This window comes from Myotis daubentonii, chromosome 2 (assembly GCF_963259705.1).
Source record: "Myotis daubentonii chromosome 2, mMyoDau2.1, whole genome shotgun sequence".
Classification (NCBI taxonomy): Eukaryota; Metazoa; Chordata; class Mammalia; order Chiroptera; family Vespertilionidae; genus Myotis; species Myotis daubentonii.
The window spans coordinates 213,170,167-213,190,896 of NC_081841.1; the positions used below are offsets into that span (position 1 = coordinate 213,170,167).

A 20,730-nucleotide genomic window follows, 5' to 3' on the forward strand; every position below is an offset into this window, starting at 1 on the left:
CCCAGGAGCCTTCCCGGGGCCCCTCCCTGGCTGGCCCACCTCCAGCATCTCTCCCTGGCCCTGATCGTGCACTGGTGGTGTCCCTTAGCCTGGCCTGCATTGTCTTGAAATTCGGGTCAGGGAACCATCCCCCACCTGCCCCCAGGTACATGAATTTCATGCACCAGGCCTCTAGTAAGCTAATATGTGTTAAAATGAAATGGGCAGTGGACTTAAAGACAGAATTCCTCAAATCAAACGCTGGCCCTGCCGTTTAATACTTCAATAATCTCAAGCAATTTTTCAAAGTACAGTAGGGTCTTGACTTACGAGTTTAATTTGTTCCATGATGGAGCTCATAACTCAAATTACTCGTATGTCAAATCACTGTGACGTTTGCTGTGCCAACTAGCGTGGGGTATCTGAAGCTGGCTCGTAACCTGAATTTTTTTGAGCTTGCAACTCAAAGCAAAAAATTGGCCGAGAGACAGCTCATATCTCAAAAAAACTCGTTAGTCGGGACACTCGTAAGTCAAGGCCCCACTGTAAATATGACTATTTCAATTAAAAAATAATGCATACTGAGTGCAGAAAATATGGGAAGAAATAATAATAACTCAAACAAGAAAGAGAAGCACATAACACAAAATAATTATCACAGCTAACATTATGGAATAATGTCTACAAGTTTTTTTTAATGAACAATTTTATAAACCTAGTGGTTATGATGCTAAAAATATTGTTTTTATCTCAATGTTATCACTAATCATCATAATGTAATTTCTCAATATATCATAAAATAATCATTTAAAATTATACCATAGCCTGGGTGTGCCACACTTTATACAATAAATCCTTAACTGTTAAAATACATGCTTAAATGATTAGGTTGACTTTTAGTGCAATATTTCATTGTGAAACAATGAAAAAGATACAACACAGACAAAAAATTATTAGCAATATTTTTTAAAGCTTGAATCAATAACAATTTAAAAAAAATTAGAAGGGCTCTGTTTACCTATAAACTGCACGGACATACTCAGAATCATCATGAGTCTGAGCATCAAGATTCTTGCCCATAGCTGTTTCTGCAAAATATGGGAGAGAAGCAACCATTCAATTCATGCGCATGCCTTCTGTTTATTCTCCAGTGGCAAACACTTCAAAAATGACATAAATTCTTATATATTTTAGAATTGTTCCTGTCCCCTTTCACTCTTGCACCTTTAGTTTCTCCTACTCCCTGTTCCTGCTCCTTCTTCCCTCTGACCTTCCTGGCAGGTTGGCTCTGCTCCAAGCCCTGGCAGTGGGTACTGCTTCTCAGGAGCCTAATTTAGCAGAAGGACCAGCCCAAAGAAGCCAATATCCTTTCTAGCCCCTTCATTTGCATCCCCAGTGAAATGTTATTTTCTATTTGGGCCATTGCATGTTTACACCATAGCTCTAGAAACAAATCCATGAGACTTACCACAGATTATATCTAAGGCACAAAGAGTGATGTAAGAAAAGCAGTTAAACTTTTCTCCGTCAACATGTTTTTCAAGCTTATTAACCAATATGTTGGCTTGTTCATTCATGACACCTAAGAACTCTTCCAGAATGGTAAAATGGAAAGTGGGTGTTAACATTTTTCTCCTGGAGCGCCATTTGTTTCCAGTACTAGAAATACAAGACATGGTTACAAAGAAGAGAAAAGCAACATCCAAAGCAAATAAAGCTTAGTCAACACAACAAATTCTTCTTAATCTACAGATTCCCAAATGCTTTGGTCAGAATGACAAGGGGAGATTCATATACAGTTACAGGATGGGCATATTTTAGATATTCTTCTATATTACCAATGTTTAAAAGAGCACTCACCAAATTTGAAATTTTTAAAAATTTTTCTAAATTTCTAAGTTCTGAGTTTCCAAAAATTAGAAATTTCCCCTTTTATCCAACCTTAACCTTCTGAAGGTCAAGGAGCTCCATGAGTCTACTTTGATTTCTAATATCTTTGAAGTCTCCAAAGTCCCCACCAAAGTCCTGCTTCCTCTTTCTCAGTTGATGGGGTCCTGTTGCTGGATGGCAGCTCAAGGACTGAGGTTACTGTGCTCCAGTTACTTCTCTGAGGATGACTGCTTTTTCACTGAATTTCAAGAATTCCCGGTACGAAACTCCCCTGTGCTGTACTCCATTTCTACATTGGGACTTTCTAACTCTCCTTGGAACACTGGTGATCATCATTATTGAATACCATGGCTGGAGATTACTCTACACCCTGGGTTCCTGTCTCTCACAGGCCCATTATCACCCAAACTTTTTAGCATTTCCCTACTACCCGACTGCACATTCCTGCTACAGGAAAACTACCCCCTGTCAATGCCTGACATAAGTTACACACAAGACAGCTTTACCAATTTACACTGATTTACCTTGTGAGAAGTCCTAGGCCAAGCCATGGTTCTACAAACCTGTACAGATAAGACTTGTCAATTTGCTCTGAGCTAGTTAAAATTACCTTAGAAAGAGAGAAAAGAAAAATGAGAGATAGAGATATGAAAGCAACCTTAATTATAAGAATGCTAGACTGGAACACAACTACTTTCTAAAGTAACATTTCATAACAATTACTTTTTTGTGGTTCATTTTCATTACTATGACTCAAAGAAATTTAACTTGTGTTGGAGCATACAACTGTCTCTAACTCTTGGAGACTAGCTGGAGTTGATTGAAAGGAAAATGTCCAAGATACTTCCCTGTCTCCTGCCATGAATTAGGAGCCAAGTGCAGTTGTTTATTGAGGGTAGGAGTGAGGGAAGAGAAGGTCGGTGAATCAAAGGATGAGCACACTTAGGGAGATGCAAATCACTAGTTCGTTATCAGGTATGTTGAATTGGAGGCATTCAAATTGCCATAGTCTGAAAGCAGTTATGAAGCTCAAGATTAAGGCTTATACTAGGTACACATTTGAATGTCTCCAGGATATAAGTAGCATTGGGAACTATGGGTATAATTAGGTTGCCTACAGCCAAAGTAGAGGAAAAGGGATGAGCATATGCACAAAATGCTTCTCAGGATCTTGCTGCAGTTCCCTACTTAGGACAGATGTCTATCCACGTGTACTAAGCCCACTTATACTAGGCCATCAATGGCTGAAATCTCACCTGTGGCCCTCTTGTATCTCCTTCGGACCAGATTCTGTAGTGTGGTACCAGAGACACTCTAAGAGTTTTACCACAATGAGTAAGAAAAATGTATCCAAGCCCAGCAACCCTAGGAAATTCTGCTGTTAATTTTTCTCCATGAAGAGAAGGTCTGTTTTTCCCATTTTTACTTCCTGATCCAAATCCATTGTCATCAAACCATAAGATAATACTCCCAATGTCATGATAATAAGTAAAAGATAGCTATACAATTTTTTTAGGAGTAATTTCAATAGTGTGAATTAACAACATCTTCCCCATCAACACCAGATTAATGTTCTCTTTATAAAAATTAACTTGAAATCATAAAAGTATAATGGATACTCTGAGCCTCTTAAGGGAAACACTTAAATTTTATTAGTCTTATATTTTTGCAATCTTAAAACAGTGCGTGGGAGATGATATGAGCTTACCCTGTAGAATAATCTATTTATGGTTCTGTTCAATTGAAGAGTCCCCAAAAAGGAGGACAAGTATATTACCTGATACCAAATGCGTATAGACATGTAGCAGCTGCTACTCTTCCCAGAACTCACACTATATCAGGAAAGCATTAAATGGCAACTTCACAGCCTTAGATATTTAATGGAATCCTCATTGTACTGAATTCAATTAAATATAAGGACATATATTTGCTGTTTATTCTGATGAGATTCTCACACCATCAAATATACAGTGAAGCATTGATCATAGTCACCATCGACTCACCTCTATAGTTTCGGCCTTAAACATGGCTATTACTGGTACTGTGCCAAGCCAGGCTTTTACCATTGGCACATGTCTGTTTTGTTCAGTATAATAAATCACTTGCTGGAAAAACTCTAGGAGAAAATATTTAATTTTAAATAAGTTCCTTACTGTGTCTTTTTGTTTCTTTTTACTCTTTTAATTTTGGGCAACTCTCTCAATATCTCCCAGATCTTTCACATCTTGAAGCTAAACCACACAGTTGTCCTTACTAAATATTTAATGAATGAATTATGAGGCTAATTTAATTATGAATGATTTATATGCAATAACCTGCTTAACTGAGAAATGCCAAGCACTGTGGATGTTTGTGGTGACCTTATGACATGCCTTCCCCAAGGACACCGAGGTTGTTCAGTTTCTCCTGACCTGCACAGGCTACTCTTCTATAGAAAGGGATACCTGTCCTAACTCTCCAGCCCTGGTAGATAGATGCTTCCCTTTCACCCTCTCTAAAACAGTATTGCAGTTCCTCAACAAATTGAGATTAGAGCTAAGATATGATCCAGCAATTCCTCTTCTGGGGATTTATCTGAAGAACATGAAAACACTAATTCAAAAAGATATATGCGCCACAATGTTAACTGCAGCATTACTCACAATAGCCAGGATATGGAAGCAACCTTAGGTGCCCATCGATGGATGAATGGATAAAGAAGATATGATAATATTAGCAGAGCTGGCATGGCTCAGTGTTCTAGCGTTGACTGGGTCAGGACATACGCCCGGGTTGCAGGCCCAACCCCAGTGTGGGGCATGCAGAAGGCAGCCAATCAATGATTCTCTCTCATCACTGATGCTTCTCCCTCTCTCCCAGTCCCTTCCACTCCAAAATTAATAAAGAACATATATATAAAATAAAATATTGACATTTGTGATAACATGAATGGATCTTAAGGGTATTATGCTAAGTGAAATGTCAGACACACAAGGACAAAAACAGTTTGATTTAACTCATATGTAAAATATAAAACAAAAAGGTAACAAATGAACAAATATAACAAAATAAAAACAAATTCAAGGATATAGACAACAGAGTAGTGGTTATAGGGGAGAAGGAGAGTGGAGAGAAGGCAAAGTAGGTAAATAGGTTTAAACAAATGGTAATAGATGGAAACTAGACTTTTGGTTGTGAGCACCCAAAAGAGTAAACAAACATCAAATTATACTATTGTACACCTGAAATTTAGATAATGTTATTAACCAATGTGACCTCAAGAAAAAAATAATTTTAAAAACTCTTCTGTTTTACTAATCTTTCAACTTCTCAAAGGTCTCAGGGCCTCTATAGAACCTCTTCTCTTTGTAGGAAAATCTTATTCCTACCACTTTTTGTCTAATAACACTTATTCTTCAAGTGTTATCTTAAATGTGATTTTGCTGCAAAGTCTTCTGTGATATTCTGAACAAGATTTCTGGTAATATAACTTCTAGTACAGGCACCAGATCTCAGTATTTCTAAATACTGTCCTACAATAAAATAAACCAATTCCCCTTGGAGAAGTCATTGATTTTAGGGCCAAGGCAGAAAAAATACAAGAAGAGTGGAATATATTATGGTACTGGAAAATAAGGAAGTGCTCAAAAAATGAGAGGGCCATGTTGAAACACCAAGCAGCCAACCTGAAAAGTTCCTAATGCTCCAAACAGAAACAATTTGTGCAACAGAATAAGTAATGATAGAATTAGTTTGTATCACTTCTCTAGCCAATATCTTACAGTTTTCAGTGTACAGGACTTTAACCTCCTTGGTTAAATTTATTCCTAGGTGTTTTATTCCTTTTGATTCAATTATAAATGGGGCTGTTTCCTTAATTTCTCTTCCTGGTAGTCCATTGATAGCATAAAGTAATTCAAGCGATTTTTGTATATTGATTCTATACCCTGCAACTTTACTAAATTTATTTATTAATTCCAACATTTCAGGGGGTGGAGTATCTAGGGTTTCCGTTATGAACAATCATGTCGTCTGCATTCTTTTTTTTGCCTAAATGTTCTGACTGGCACCTATAATACTATTTTGAATAAAATGGTGAGAGTGAGCATCCTTGTCTTCCTGATCTTAGAGTGGTGAAGATCACCACATGGTGATGATGATGATGAAAGCTTTCAACGTCACATATGGTGCTCTTGCCAAAACTGCATAACCTCAATGAAACTGAAAAAACAACAGACAAGTCCAAACTGAGAGTGATTCTGCAAAATACCTGTCTCAGAAAATGTGTAAAGGTCTTTATCTAATCTGATAAAAGATCACAGATTAGAAAAGATTAATATTGAAGAACATAACACAAGGAAGCACAACTCCTATATGCCAGGTGAGATTTTGAATTGAGTCATGGAACAGAAAAAGAACACTAGGAAGTGTTGTAAATTTCAAATAAGGGCAGTAGTATTGTTAAGAACATTGGACAAATAATAATGGTCTAGTTTGATAATGATAATAATTCTGTGAAATAACACCATCAGAGGAGGCTTCCTGGGTATATGGCTTATGTGAACTCTATATTATTTTTACAAGTTTCCTGTAGTTCTAATATTATTTGAATGAATAAAGGTTTATAAAGAAGGGGAGTTTTATTATCTGAAGCTGAAGAATAAAAGGTAAGCTGGAGTAAGATTTAAAAATATTTTGTTAGTAGAAGAGAAACACATACACACAATATCTCTCTATATAAAAACCTCATATGCAAAGTGTCCCCTCGGGAGTTTGACCAAGTGGGAGTTCCATCGCTACCTATCACATGTGATGACCACCAGGGTGCGGTGCAGACCAAAGGAAGTCCCAGCCGATGGATGGCAGCTGCTAGGGAACCTACCATGCACACATTTTGTATACTGGGCCTCTGTTCTATACTAATAAAAGCCTTGGTAGCCCTCGTGCGTGACGTCATCACAATATGGCTACCAAAAGATGACTGCCAAAAGGTGGCCGCCACAAGATGGCCACACACACAGCTGAGGTGGGGCCCGGTGGCCATTCCTCAAGGTGAGGCCTGGGGGTCCCGCAGCTCCACGCAGTGCAGAGAAGACCTGTCTTTGCAGAGGAGGTGGGTCGTGGCAGGAGAGGGCATTTGTGGGCAATCAGGCTGGCAGGGGAGGACAGTTGGTGGTGATGAAGGCCAGCAAGGGAGCAGTTAGGAGTCAATCAGGTCAGCAGGGGAGCGGTTAGGGGGTGATCAGGGTGGCAGGCAGAAGTGGTTAGAGGCAATCAGGCGGGTAGGCAGGCAAGTGGTTAGGAGCTAGCAGTCCCAGATTGTGTAAGGGATATCCGACTGCCGATTTAGGCCATATCCCGCAGGCACACGGACATCCCCTGAGGGGTCCCAGATTGGAGGGGGTGCAGGCTGGGCTGAGGGACACCCCCAGCCCTCGTGCATGAATTTCATGCACCGGGCCACTAGTATATAAATAATGGGCTATGTCTACATTTCCTTGGATATAGGAAAAAATTTGGTTTGGGAATGTAACAAAAATGTGGAAAAAAGGTCATAGTGAATATAAGAAAGAATCATTTAGCTAAAAAGAATTACTGAGAAACACTAAGGAAAATGTAGGGATTACATAGGGAAATTGGGTAATCAATCTAAGCAGTTTCCTATGACATGTCCAGATATAAGAATGAATATGATGGAAGTACCTTACTTCTTCCTGAAAACACAACATGCTCACACATCAACATGCTCAACAACATACAAATCCAAACTGAGAGCGATTCTACACAATACCTGTCTCAGAAAATGTGTCACCATCTTGATGTGTATGGAAAGACTGATAAAGGATCACAGATTAGAAAAGATTAATATTGAAGAACATAACACAAGGAGGTACAATAACTACATGCCAGGTGAGATTTTGAATTCAGTCATGGATTCCACAGGCAAGGAACGTGTACCACCAAAGGATCAGATTCCTACTCTCAAGGAACTTATAGTCAGAGGAGATGGTCACTGTGGTACAAATCACAGTATCAGATCAAATGAAATGGGTGTTAAATTAGAAGGTTAAGTCTGAGGAGTTATTGATTTTCATTGAAAGGACAGCAGAAATTCCAAGAAAGAGATGGCATCTGAGCATAAAAGAATGAGTTGGCTTTTTAAAGGAAGAAAAAGGAAGTTAGGGTAAACCAAGCAGCAGAAATATCGGAGCAGAGGCAGGGAGGTCTGAAAATTGCCTATAGGTTTAGCCAAAGCACAGGATGGGGATGATAACATTGGTAGATGAGCTTGGAGTGTGGAAGGCTAAAGAAGTTAGATTTTCTTATATAGCCTCAAGGCAATAACTGAATGTTCCTGATGAGTACTAGAACCACAGAGTTATATTTTAGGACAATAACACTGAGGTGTGTGGGATCTGTGAAGAACTTGGTATTCCTATTCCAAGGATACAGGAAGCTTCTGGGGGTGGAATTAGATGCAGCTAATGTTAGGGGCCCTGGTCCTGCTTTATGGCTCGTCGTTATAGTGGGTGTGGGGAAAGGATAACCAGTAATCCAACAACATTGAAGTAAGGAGGAAAGTTTAGGAGTTAACACTTTCTGTATTGAAATACCGGAGGCCCCATCCAGGGAATGCAGCCCAGCATTCAGAAAGGTCAAACAATGACAAAACTCTGGGTCAGGTCAGGAAACACTAAATTGATGAGTGCAACCCGGAGTGGGGGTTGGGTGGGGTGGGAGAACACAGTGACTAAAGGATCGGGGTACAGGGTCCAGCCCTCAGAGAAAAGACCTTGCAACGGTTAGACAGAGCCCAAGTCAAACAACATGAAGTCACGGGAGGACTGGCTTTCTAATTAGGTTAGGAAATGAGGCACTCTCCTGAGATTGCTGGCAAAATCTAGGGAGGGAGGGATAAGGAGAGCTGACTAGCTGGGAGGCATGTGGTACCCAGGCTTCTTCTAGGCAAAGGGAATGCCCCCTTGACAGCAGCGGGACTAATGCCCACAGCACTGTGGGGCTACTAATACAGACCGCACCTGAGATTTTGACGGGTTGTTTAACATGGGAATTTCGGCCCCACGGACAGATCGACATGGCATAAAAAAAAACAACTATTAAACTTTTCACCTCTTTTTCATGCCAAGAAATGTTCACATACTCACCTCTCCCTGCTCCTTCTCCCATCTCAGCTTCCCCCACCCCTGGGCTTCAGGGCAAGCTGCTCAAAGTGCAGCGGGAGGGAGGCTAAAGCGCGGGGATGTCCATTGCATGTGATACTGAATAAACAGTAGTAACTGTTTAAAGCGTTTGCACATGTGGGCCCCTCAAAACCTAATAATGAATCTTCTAAAATGGCTAACATTCATTCTGTCATGTTTATTTGCTGTAGAAGGTAAGTAAACATCAGATCAGAGCTAAGGGTTAGCCATGCCTTATGTCTTTTATGCCTCACCACAGTCAGATGAAAAGCACTATTACAGAAGTTAGTGAACAACTGAGGAAGTTGTGCACAGCTAAGTAGTTGCACAATATCACAGCGCTGGTAAATATAGGCCTGGCTTAGTACCCGAGGCACCCAGACACACAATGTGCCATCTTCACCATTACATCACGCAGATTCAAAATGCCTTCCAGTCAAACTGTTGGCTAAATTGTTGTGAAAAGAGCTAGGACAGATCAACAGTGTCAAAATATACGTAGCATGGCCATAATCACTGCCTTGCTCTGGTATGAAAGAGGAGACAGGGAAATCAAAATCCGTGGTTTGAAGGCCTCAGGTGGGCCCAATGGCAGGGAGCAGCTGGGGAAGACAGGTGTTGACAAAAAGGACTGAAAAAGCATCAGACAGGGTTCAACAGCCTAGTTCAGTGGTTCTCAACCTTGGCTGCACATTAGAATCACCTGGGTATATTTTTTAAATCCTGATTTCTGGGCCTCATCCTCCAGAAATTCTGTTTCTTTGTTACTCATGTTGTGGCCCCCACCCCATAACAAAGAAACAGAATTTCCGGAGGATGAGGCCCAGAAATCAGGATTTTAAAGATTCCCAGGTGATTCTAATGTGCAGCCACGGTTGAGAACCACTGGCCTAGTTGGAAGGCCTTTGCAATTCTCCAGGTGAGACTTCTGAGGCCAGAATGTGGATGGTGGCCACACAATAAAAGGCACAGCCTCTTGTATAAGACACAAGGGTGTTGAGGATGGGGACTATACCTTTAAATGTTGTCCTATGCCCAATTTTGCTGAGCTCAATGCTGGGCACAAAGGAGGGCCTCAAATAAGTGCATGATTGACAATGAAAAAATGGATTCAAACCAAGTTCTGGACAATGGTCTAGATAGAAAATGCACGCATTAAATCTAATCCTCAAAGTAACTGTAATATGGTGACGTTTACAAGTAAAGGGTAACACACTCTAACTTAAAGAGTTTTAAACAAATGTCAAAGTCAAGCAGTTTGGTTACAAGCAGAAAAGGAGCAAAGGTTGGTCTCATGTCCCGATACAGTAGTTATTGATGCATTAAAAAGTCCCCTTGAGAAAGATAATGTGTTACCATGCTCTCCTCTCCAGAAGTAACTATAAGGAGAATTACTTAAAATAATCCAATAACTCACAGTTTGTTTTGAAATGGATCTTATTCACTAGAGATTTCAATTCTTAGAGTAATTCCCCCAAAAGCCTATGATGAGATTCCTTAAGTATATCATTTCCTGTTGGGGAGGAGGGGTCTATATTTCTACCATTATTTTTTAATATTATAAAGCTTTTGGGTAGAAGGGAAGATTAGCTCTGCCTTTAGTGTTTGCCATGATGATGTTTACAAATGTAGTTTTCATTTATCAAAATCTGCTGCATCACTTGCAGCATTAGTCGCATTGATGTTTGGTTGGTTAAAAGTTTACTCGGATTTCTTCTGCCAGAAACATTTTCTGTATTTTGGTAACACTCTCCCATGAGGCCTCATGTCTTCCTGTGAAGTTGAAATGACAGCATTATTTTTATTTGGAGAAAGGAAAGTGGAAAAGAAATAACCCTTTAAGTTTTGGAGTTGATGTTCAGTCTATAAAACGTCTTCAGTTAAAAGGAGGGGTGATTGGATTCTAGTTCTGGGCTCATTTTACAGTATGTCATTTGGGGCAAATCTTTCCAGTTCTGGGCATCTCAACTTATCCAGCCACGAAGATCTAGTGCTAAGAGATAACTCACCCTCCCTCATGGGGGATGCAAACACCAGGGACTTTTAGGAGCTTTCTAACTTAAAGTGACCCCTCTACCCCTATCATAACATAACATAAAGCTGTCTCTTCAAAAGATGATTTCAATAAAAACAACAATTCACTCTTTAACAAATAAGATTTCTGAAACTTGCTGTATAACTTTAACATCATAATTCATGTTGGTATGTAACTCCTTAAAGGGCCAAGGAGGAATGATAGTTATGGTCAAGTCTTGTGATTTCTGCAGGGAGAGCCTCTGGTCTGGGGTGCATTTCTTGTCCCTTATTTTGCAGAGGGGGAGTGGGTGGGTGGGAGATAGACTAAGTTATAAGTGTGTCTGCCTTTAGGACTTTAACAGGAAAGACAGAAGCAAAAACAAGCAGTGTTTTTGTTGTTGTTTTTCATATTAAATATATTTGTATTGATTTCAGAGAGGATGGGAGAGGGAGTGAGAGAGAGAAACATCAATGATGTGAGAGAATGTTTGATCAGCTGCCTCCTGCACGCCCTTCACAGGATCTAGCCCGCAAGCCAGGTATATGCCCTTGACCAGAATCAAACCCTACCAAGCCGGCTAGGGCTACAGGCGGTGTTTTCAGATAGCAGCAGCCAGGAGTTGGGAAATTGAGAAGAGAAAAGGCAGAAGGACGGGAGTTTAGTAACACTGCACTTATGTGTAATGAAAACTGGAGAGAACTGGGAACCCATTATCCAGGGGGTGATAGAGTCTCCCCTCACCCAGCAGCCTGCAGCTCCAGTCCTGCTGCTCCAGGTGGGGAAGCGGGCGGTTCCCTGCAAGGGGCCCCACAGCCCATGGCGGGGATGCAGCTGGCCCGGGCGCGCAGTCCCTTACCTGTCCCTCCTCGCTTCGGGATCAGCGCGTGTCCCAGGAATGGGTAGGCGCCCGAAATGCTGGGGATGGGCCTCATTTGTAGCCAGTTATGCGCATAGCTCGCCATCATCTGCAGGAAGCTCAGGATGAGGGTGGCGCCCGCCAGGGAGACGGCGCTGAGCGCGCCCCAGAGCAGCAGCTTCTGCCCGACGTGCACCAGCCAGACGGCCACCATCGCGCCAGCGGACGGCTCCGCGGGGACTGAGACCCTGAACCTTGGGGCCCGGTGCTTGGGGCCAGGGCGTGTTCCAGCCCCTGCCTTTCAAGTGCGGGGCCTGGGAGGAGTCCCGACATTCCCGGGGGCGGGCGCAGCGGGCCGGGAGGGCGGGGGAAGAGGTGGCGCCCGGCCCAATCGCCTCTCCCTCCTCCCGCAACCCGTAGGCAGCAGCCCAGGCGCCCAGAAGCGGGCCTTCCCGTGCAGGGACCGCCCTGCCCCCTGGGGACGGGGTTGGAGCCTCCCCGCTCGGAGGAAAGCACCGCCGCGTTGCTGTGCAGACAGACGCCTAGTAACGCGCACGGGCCTCTGTTTGGTTCCAGCAGAAACGGAAGCCCGGACCCCGAGTCTGAAGGCAGAGAGCGCTGAGAAGACACGCAGGCACTTGAGTGGCGTGGGGCGGAGAATGGGTGCAATTTAGGGGCAACTCAGGATGGAGAGGCGCACTGGGGCTGGGGTGGGCTGACTTCTGTTACAGGAGTGGGCGGTACGTTTTAGAATGGAAATAAAGGGCGCCGGGTTGGAGGTTCGGTTTGGGGTGAGTTTTTCCCTGGCTGGGCGCCTGGCCTCATGATGCTCCCTTGCGCAACCAGGAATGTCCTCTCTCCTGGGACTGGCTGCGCGGGAGGTGGGTGCATCCTGGCTGAGCATCAGGGTCATTCAGGGCAGCTCCCTACTTTGACCTGGGACTCCAACGTGAGGGAGCAAGTAAAGTTCGTCGTCAGGTCACGGGAGAGCTGAATCACGTTCTTGTGATCCCAATGGTTTCCAAATTATCCTCGGGACCAAGAGACCATGGGGGCTGGTGGAGAGGATGAAGGGCAAGGTCTCTGGAAGTGGGAGAGATAAGAGATGCTGGCAGAGCGGGAGTTGGATACAGGAACAGTAATTATGAAGTAACTCTCAAAAGACAAACCACTCAGCCTATGGAAGGAAGGAAGGGAAAGGGAATGATGGTGAGAAGGAAGCCCCAATTCTGCCCATGGCTGTGTTCACTGACTAGGAATTTTCCTTCTTCAGGTAGCGGGACCCCAATCCTGACTCTGGTTCTCTTTTCTACAGGGGATCCTTCCTACAGAGGCGCTGGGCTAGGAGTGTCCCTCTCTAGGAGCAGGTCCATAGTGATCAGGAAGGTGCCAAGGAAGATGATCTATAGTGAGAAATGCCCTGGGTCCTACTTTGCTCAATTCCCTCCGTTTTACTGGCAGCTCTTGTACTGGTTGCATGGCCTCTTCTGGGAGAAACATGCTTAAGGCTTTTCTCCAACTGATTTTTTTTTAAGTCATCCATCTGTCCTGACATGGAAAAGGTTTAGGAAATATTAAGTGAGCCCTAACCGGTTTGGCTCAGTGGATAGAGCATCAGCCTGCGGTTAAAGGGTCCCAGGTTTGATTCCAGTCAAAGGCATGTACCTCGTTTGCAGGCACATCCCCAGTAGGGAGTGTGTAGGAGGAAGCTGATCGATGTTTCTGTCTCATCGATGTTTCTAACTCTTGATCCCTCTCCCTTCCTCTCTGTAAAAAATCAATAAAATATATTTTAAAAAAGGAAATAGTAAGTGAAAGATAAACTTTTAAAGTTGCAGAATAGAGTCCATAATGTAATGCCATCTTTGGGGGAAAATAAAGTTTAGTTCTCTGCAACTAGACTAATGTCTGGGAGGAAAAACACTGGTCAACCTTATGAGATGTCCATGGAGAAGAACTCCCATTCTTTATTTTATGTACTTTGATATTATTTCATCTGCTTAATATATTTTCTTTAATATCTTTAAGTAGATCTCATCTCTCTAAAAGTCTATCACAGCTATGAACCCATGGGATTTCTCTATAGCTGACTCACTGCTCATCTCTGTGGAAAAACAAGGAATATATAACCACGGCCCTCAAGAAGTGGAGAAGGAGGAGTGTGGAGTGCTTCAGGCAGCCAACATGAGCAGGAAGCGCTCCGAAGCAGAGAAGGGTATGATGGGTTCAAGAAAGTGTGCAGGGGACCTCTTCTTGGAGCACAGGGTGGCTCAGGGTGACCAGGACAAGACAATCTTAATGTTCACAAGGAGCATGGACCAGCTTGAATGGACCTTGACTCCCAGGCTTAGAAATTGTATATTTATTTTGAAGGCAGTGTGGCTGATAAAGAGAGCACCGAAGATTTTATGAATCAGGTTAGTGGGGCTCCATCCTGCGAAGCTGGTCAGCTGTAAGAGCCCAGAACCAATCAGATAATTAGCAGTTTAAACACTGAAAGTGCATATTTTAGAAATGATTCTACTTGCATTGAGAGTAACCTAATGTATTGAGGATTGAATTATTCTATGAAAGAAAGAACACTCTTTAAGACACATCTTTGCAATCCTGACTGGTACTCTATGAAAATAGTCCAATGTTCTGACTTCATACACCTCTGCGGCTACCAGATTAGTTGCTAAGGAAGAGGAACAATGAAAATATGAGAAACATGGAAGGTTCTGGTGTCCTTGCATCATGACAAAGTTAGCCCAGCTTCCCTGCTCTGACCCTGAGACTTCTGCCTCTAGTTTCCCTCGCTGCTCACAGATGTTTCCTTCGTTTTGGCTCTTCACTGTGTGCTGGTGTGTTGCATGCTGACAACTGTGTGTTGTTCCCTCTTCCAACATCCAAGGCCCTGGCTAGTCTTATCAGCCTTGCCTCTCATCTCCCATAAGCACATGAGTGTTCTTTCCCCCAGTTAGTGCTGAGTGGGGTGGCCGCTATCCGCTGTGCTTGTGTCCTGGGGCCCTCACCTGACACCTAGTGTGATAGGAAGCTGCTTATTCCTCGCTGTGGGAAGAGAACATCCCTTCTCTTCCATCTCAGTGCTGAGCACACCCTTGAAGTAGAAAAGTGCCCAGGACATGCTTCATTGTGGGAGTTGGATTCAAAATAGGGATCCTGACAGAATGTAGATGTCATAGGTAGAAGGTTGGTTAGGTCTCTACAAGGAAATACAAAACATGGCATTACCAATGGAAATTAACTGTGGCTCAGAATCCTGTTTGGTAACTAGCCACACGACTAAAGTATGTACTCATGAATGTCAGTTAATTTATCCATTTCCTTTCCCTGCCCCAAATCAGAAAATGTATCTCCTGAACATTAATGGATAAACCTGTCAATATCTTATTTTGTAATCTCGCTCATAACTGACCCAACACTTCTGTGGATCATCACACTCATACACTCTGTCTTTCACATAGAATTCCTCAGATTTCGCAAAACGAAATGTATTCCCCTTAATAAGAAGCTCTTACCTCTCATATCTGCCTTGGGGTTTGTATGGAATGGATCTGATTATAGTTCAGGTTCTGAAACATTGTAGTTGTTAAGTCTCTTGGTCCACTCGGATGGGTGTTAGCCACATACACTGTATGTGGATGTTACTAGTTCAGCTGTCATCTTATTCACAAATTCTTGGGTGAGGCGCCCGCTGTGTCATGTTTAGTGGCATAGTTTGAACCTGGCCCTGAAGGGGGAGGAGTTGGCACTGCTGTTCCAAGTCCCCTCACAGGAATACAGGTGTTTGGGGTTTGTTTGTTTGTTTACCAGCCTTCCCTGCTGCCAGAGAGTTGGTCTTGTCAGACTAGATAAGTTCCAGCTCTTTTGGAAGCAGAGTTATCTCCCTCTGTTCAAATTCCTCGCCCTCAGCCCAGAGCCTGGCCAGTTGGGTGAAGCTCAAAGGGTGATGGAGCAATTGGTCAGTGTTTCTTTAAGGCAGGTATCCAGGAGGGGAGCCTGGGTACCTATTGTGGACACAGCCCTGAGCTGCTGGAGCTGCAGTCCAGGCCCAATTAGCAGGGAGCCAGGCAGGGTTTTTGTTTAGCTTAGCAACCGCCCGCGTGTCCTGGAGGCCCATGGGGGTAACTCCGCCACTGGAGGCCCCATCCGCACCCTCAGCCCGCGGTGGCGCTGGCAGCTGCGCACCTGGGCGCTGGGGGTCTAAGGGCACCAGGACAGAGAGGGACAGAGGGCGCCGCTGCCCCAGCAGCCTCAGCCCCGCGAGCCATCTGGGCGTCGGAAAGGTGTCTCCAGGGCTTCAGGGATGAGTGCCCAGAGACGCTCCTCTGCGTGGGGAGCACACTAGAGGCTTCCGGGAGGTGGGGGGGGGGGACCCTGGTAGACGGGAACCCCAGGATCCCCGCCCCGCCCGGGGCCGCCTCCTCCGGATCCTTGCGAGCAGGGGTGGATGGAGCCCCTGAGCCCGGCACCCCGTGGTCTTGAGGTTCCAGCAGCAGCGAGGACAGCATTTCCAAGTCTGGGCCATGAAGGTCGCCGTGTAGGACCTGGGGTCTCTCTTTTCCAAAATCTTCAAGACCTCGACAGCGTCCCCAGCGTCCCAGGCGTCCCCTCCCCAGTTGTGTCCTCCAGCAAATCGGAAGGCGCTGCCATCGCGGAGCCAGCGTGCACAGCGCTGAGCATGGCCCCCACCCTGCCCCTCCTCCCCGCCTTGGGCCCGACTCCCCTTGTACCCGGGGAGCCCCCTGCTCTGCTCACTGCCTCCTACCCCAGGGTCTCCGTCGCTAGCCGCGTGGTAGAAGCCGTAGGGACCCCCTCTTCCCTGCCCAGTAGCCCCAGAGCAACCAAAGTCCAGTCCCTGCCCCAGGACCTGCCCCTGGCCCTGTGGGGTGGTGGCTGCAGAGCCCAGAGCTCCCCAGCGCACCTGGGGGCCGGGACGCGGTCAATTCCAGGCCCTGGCGGGGTCTGGCAGGCTCTATGTCCTTTTACATCAATAACATCCAGTTCTCCCAAGAAATCAGTGTCACGGTAAAATGGAGTGTGGCAGAACACTGGACAGCAAATCACACATCAGAGACACACAACCTTAGCTCCCATCAGTCTCCTCAGAAAAAAGTGATCTCACCCAGAAGAAAGTGTTTTCATTGTTTACCTGGGATGCTGTGCCTGCAGCTTTGCGGACTGAAACCAGAAATAGCTCTGTTCTCCTGTACTTGGTAACCCGCTTTTAGATGTTTTGAGGAGACAAAGATTTCTAATGGTCAAAAAGGGAAATATATATGAATCATGTAAAACATATTAAAGAAAAATAACATTTTCACAGCACATAGGTAAGTCAATTCATGTTGACCAACACTTTCTCTGGTTGAGAACCACTGCCTTAGTTGATAAGGAAAATGACTAATGGTGCTGAGAAATGCCCTGCCATCTTTTGTCCTTCTCACAGTCTGAGGATACATGGCATGGGCCATCACCTGGGATATGAATGCCAACCTTGGTCCGGGTTCTAGACTTGCCATGCCCTCAAGCTAATACTTTTATTTCTTCGAGTTTCTGTTTTAAAATAAATATGTATTCATTCATTAGACATGTACTCAATGCCCATCGACATGCAATATGAAAGGGGACCTCCTTCCAAGTAGTTCACAGTTTAATGAGGAGATAGAGATCAATAATCCTATATAACAGTCTATTTATATAAAAACCCTGGGTGTAACACCATGTCCAAAGCTCGAACAACCGGAAGGAAGTCAGTCCTCCAGGGGTCGTCTTGGAAATGGCTACGCCCTCCCTGAGCTGTTTCTGGTAAGGGCAAGGTTTCAGGCAGGAACCTGCCCTTGGAGCATGGAGGCATATCTTTATAAAGTTTTAATACATTTTATTAGAGGTCGTGGTAGTACTGTTTTACCCACAGCATCTACAGCAATTGCTGCAAATTTACTTCTCGGTGGAAGCACCTTTCATTCCCAATATAAATTACCCATTCCACTAAATGAAACTTCAATTTCTAGACTCGATATAAACAGTGAAGTTGCTAAAACTATTAAAAAGGCCCAGCTTCTCATCATTGATGAGTGCTCCATGGCATCCAGTCATGCTATAAACACCATAGACAGATTACTAAGAGAAATTTGAATGTTGTATTTGGTGGGAAAGTTCTCCTTCTTGGAGGGGATTTTTGGCAATGTCTCAGTATTATACCACATGCTATGCAATCAGCCATAGTACAAACGAGCTCAAAGTACTGTAGTATTTGGGACGTTTCAGAAAGTTGTCTCTTACAACAAATATGAGATCAGAGGATTCTGCTTATAGTGAATTGTCAGTAAAACTTGGAGATGGCAGACTTGATAGCAGTTTTAATTTATGAATGGATATTATTGAAATCCCCTGTGAAATGATTTGTAATGAAACTATTATTGAAGCTACCTTTGGAAATACTATATCTATTGATAATATTAAAAATATATCTAAACGTGAAATTCTTTGTCCAAAAAATGAGCATGTTCAAAAATTAAATGAAGAAATTTTGGATATACTCGATGGAGATTATCACATATATTTGAGCGATGATTCCATTGGTTCCACAGATGATGCTGAAAAGGAAAATTTTTCCATCAAATTTCTTAATAGTATTACTCCTTCGGGAATGCCGTGTCACAAATTAAAATTGAAAGTGGGTGCAATCATCATGCTATTGAGAAATCTCAATAGTAAATGGGTCTTTGTAATGGTACCAGATTTATTATCAAAAGATTACGACCTAACATTATCAAAGCTGAAGTATTAACAGGATCTGCAGAGGGAGAGGCTGTTCTGATTCCAAGAATTAATTTGTCCCCATCTGACACTGGCCTCCCATTTAAATTGATTCGATGACAGTTTCCCATGATGCCAGCATTTGTGATGACTATTAATAAATCACAAGGACAAACTCAAACAAAGTAGGCATATTACTACCTGAACCTGTTTTCACACATGGTCAGTTATATGTTGCTTTCTCTCGAGTTTGAAGAGCATGTGATGTTACAGTTCAAGTTCTAAGTACTTCATCACAAGGGAAATTAGTCAAGCACTCGGCAAGTGTTTTCACTCTTAATGTGGTGTCCAAGGAGATATTAGAATAAGTTTAATCACTTTATCAGTCATTGTTTGCATCACTGTTGTATTTATACCATGTTTTTGTTGTTTTTATATCATGTTTTTGTTGTTTTCATATCATGTTTTTGTCATTTTTATATCATGGCTCTGTTGTTGTTACATCCTTTTGTTACTGTTTATTTATTAATAAATTTATATATTATTTTCACATACATTTTACTAATTTCCTTTCATCTCTCACACTTCTATTATAGAGAAAGGGCAAATAGCAATATTAAAATATCTCTGCTAATTAATTCCCTTTTAATGTGCACAAATTTTGTGCACCGGGCTACTAGTCCTATATATCCTATATAATAAAAGAGTAATATACAAATCAACCAAATGGCAGAAGGACCAGTCCCTATGATGTGCACTGACCACCAGGGGGCAGACACTCAATGCAGGAGCTGCCCCCAGCCCACAGACCCCAATTGCTGAATCAGGGCCTGCTGGCCAACTTCTTGGTCCCTTCCACCAGCTTGCAGGCTCCAATTGCCCGATGGTGAACAGGGAAATGGGGGTGGGTGGCCATGGGGAGTGGGGCTGGCATGAATTTCGTGCATGGGCCTCTAGTAATTAAAATAGGAGCTTTAAGTTCCAACCAGAGGTTTCTCACACCTTGGTGAAAAAGGAGACAGACCTTGGATTCCTTGGTTGTCCTCCTATCAGATGTGTACCTGTGAAGTCCATTATCCAAGTCCATGTTCTGTTTCCTCCTCACTACAGGGTGGCCCTGCCCATGGCCTATTCCTTCTCTGTACTCAGTCTCCCTCGTGAGAGTGGAAGCCATGGCAGTCTCTCGCCTTCTTAGCCTCTTACCCACTTCTCAGTCCCAAAGGCTCTGACTGTGGGAAGGGCTCCTCTGTTCACCCCTGTACATGAAGACGTTGTAAGTAAAAAAGAGATCGGTCCAGGACCCCTGGCTTCCACTGGCAACGTTAAACCCATCCTTCATACCCCAGGGGAGGTCACATTTCAAAACTCTCCTCTCAATTCTGCCCAAACAAGGTCCTGCCCTGCCCTACAAAAGCCCAGCGGTGACCCTGCCAGCACTGTCCAAAGGCCCCATAGGATTATCAATACCAAAGAGCCACAGATAAAAGACTTTTATTGCCAACCATTTTCTCCTGTTTCAACATAAAGCAGCATCCACACGGAACAAAGACCAATATCTTGATTACATGCCCAAGTAAAAGATGATGTGTTTATTTGTACTCATTTCCTGGAACCCAGCCAGATTTGATGAAATCTGGATATTTTTCCCTCCAGAGGAAATTTAACTCTTCAGTGGCCTATTGTGTGGTTTGTGAAGAACCCAGACCTTATGGGGGTTTTTCAGCCCGCCCCTCTCCCCCCATCTTTAGCCCTTCCTACCACTGAGAGTCTCTGAGTGTGGAAGGAAAAACTCGATCTCTCTTAGCAACTTTTCTATTTTTCTACTTAACCTACACAATATTTTATAAATAGTGACTTCTATAGTCACTTCTGTGTGAACGTACTTCAGCTTAATGTAGCACACCCGGTATTAGGGTGGTTATCATGGGCATCTTGGAAATTTGTGTTCAATAGATTAAATATACATATTTGATTGTATATATTTCATCTAATATGTATAGTAGATGAAATATATACATAGATTAAATATATATAATTGATTTCAG

At 43.4% G+C, this 20,730-nt stretch overlaps 1 protein-coding gene and 2 long non-coding RNA genes across 6 annotated transcripts in view; 1 reads left to right on the forward strand and 2 right to left on the reverse strand.

Annotated features, from left to right (window-relative positions):
• The window catches only part of LOC132228726 (cytochrome P450 4V2-like), a 234,889-nt gene extending 222,417 nt beyond the window's left edge, over positions 1-12,472 (reverse strand). For 2 of the 4 annotated variants that reach the window (XM_059685637.1, XM_059685636.1), the window contains exons 1-5: positions 11,924-12,458; positions 3,873-3,985; positions 2,394-2,479; positions 1,448-1,638; positions 998-1,067 (exon numbers count right to left, since the gene is read on the reverse strand). In XM_059685637.1, coding sequence (XP_059541620.1) covers positions 998-1,067; positions 1,448-1,638; positions 2,394-2,479; positions 3,873-3,985; positions 11,924-12,137 — 674 coding nt within the window. In that variant the 5' untranslated portion in view covers positions 12,138-12,458. Of the gene's footprint in view, positions 1-997; positions 1,068-1,447; positions 1,639-2,393; positions 2,480-3,872; positions 3,986-11,923 lie in introns of all 4 variants that reach the window. The other 2 variants (XM_059685639.1, XM_059685638.1) reach the window with 2 other exon arrangements.
• LOC132228729 (uncharacterized) overlaps positions 1-14,337 on the forward strand; it is a 51,994-nt gene extending 37,657 nt beyond the window's left edge. The window contains exon 3 of the long non-coding RNA XR_009451422.1: positions 13,239-14,337. This is a non-coding gene — a long non-coding RNA (uncharacterized LOC132228729). The remainder of the gene's footprint in view (positions 1-13,238) is intronic.
• Positions 1-20,730, reverse strand: part of LOC132228728 (uncharacterized) — a 58,036-nt gene that overhangs the window by 22,599 nt on the left and 14,707 nt on the right. The window lies entirely within an intron of this gene.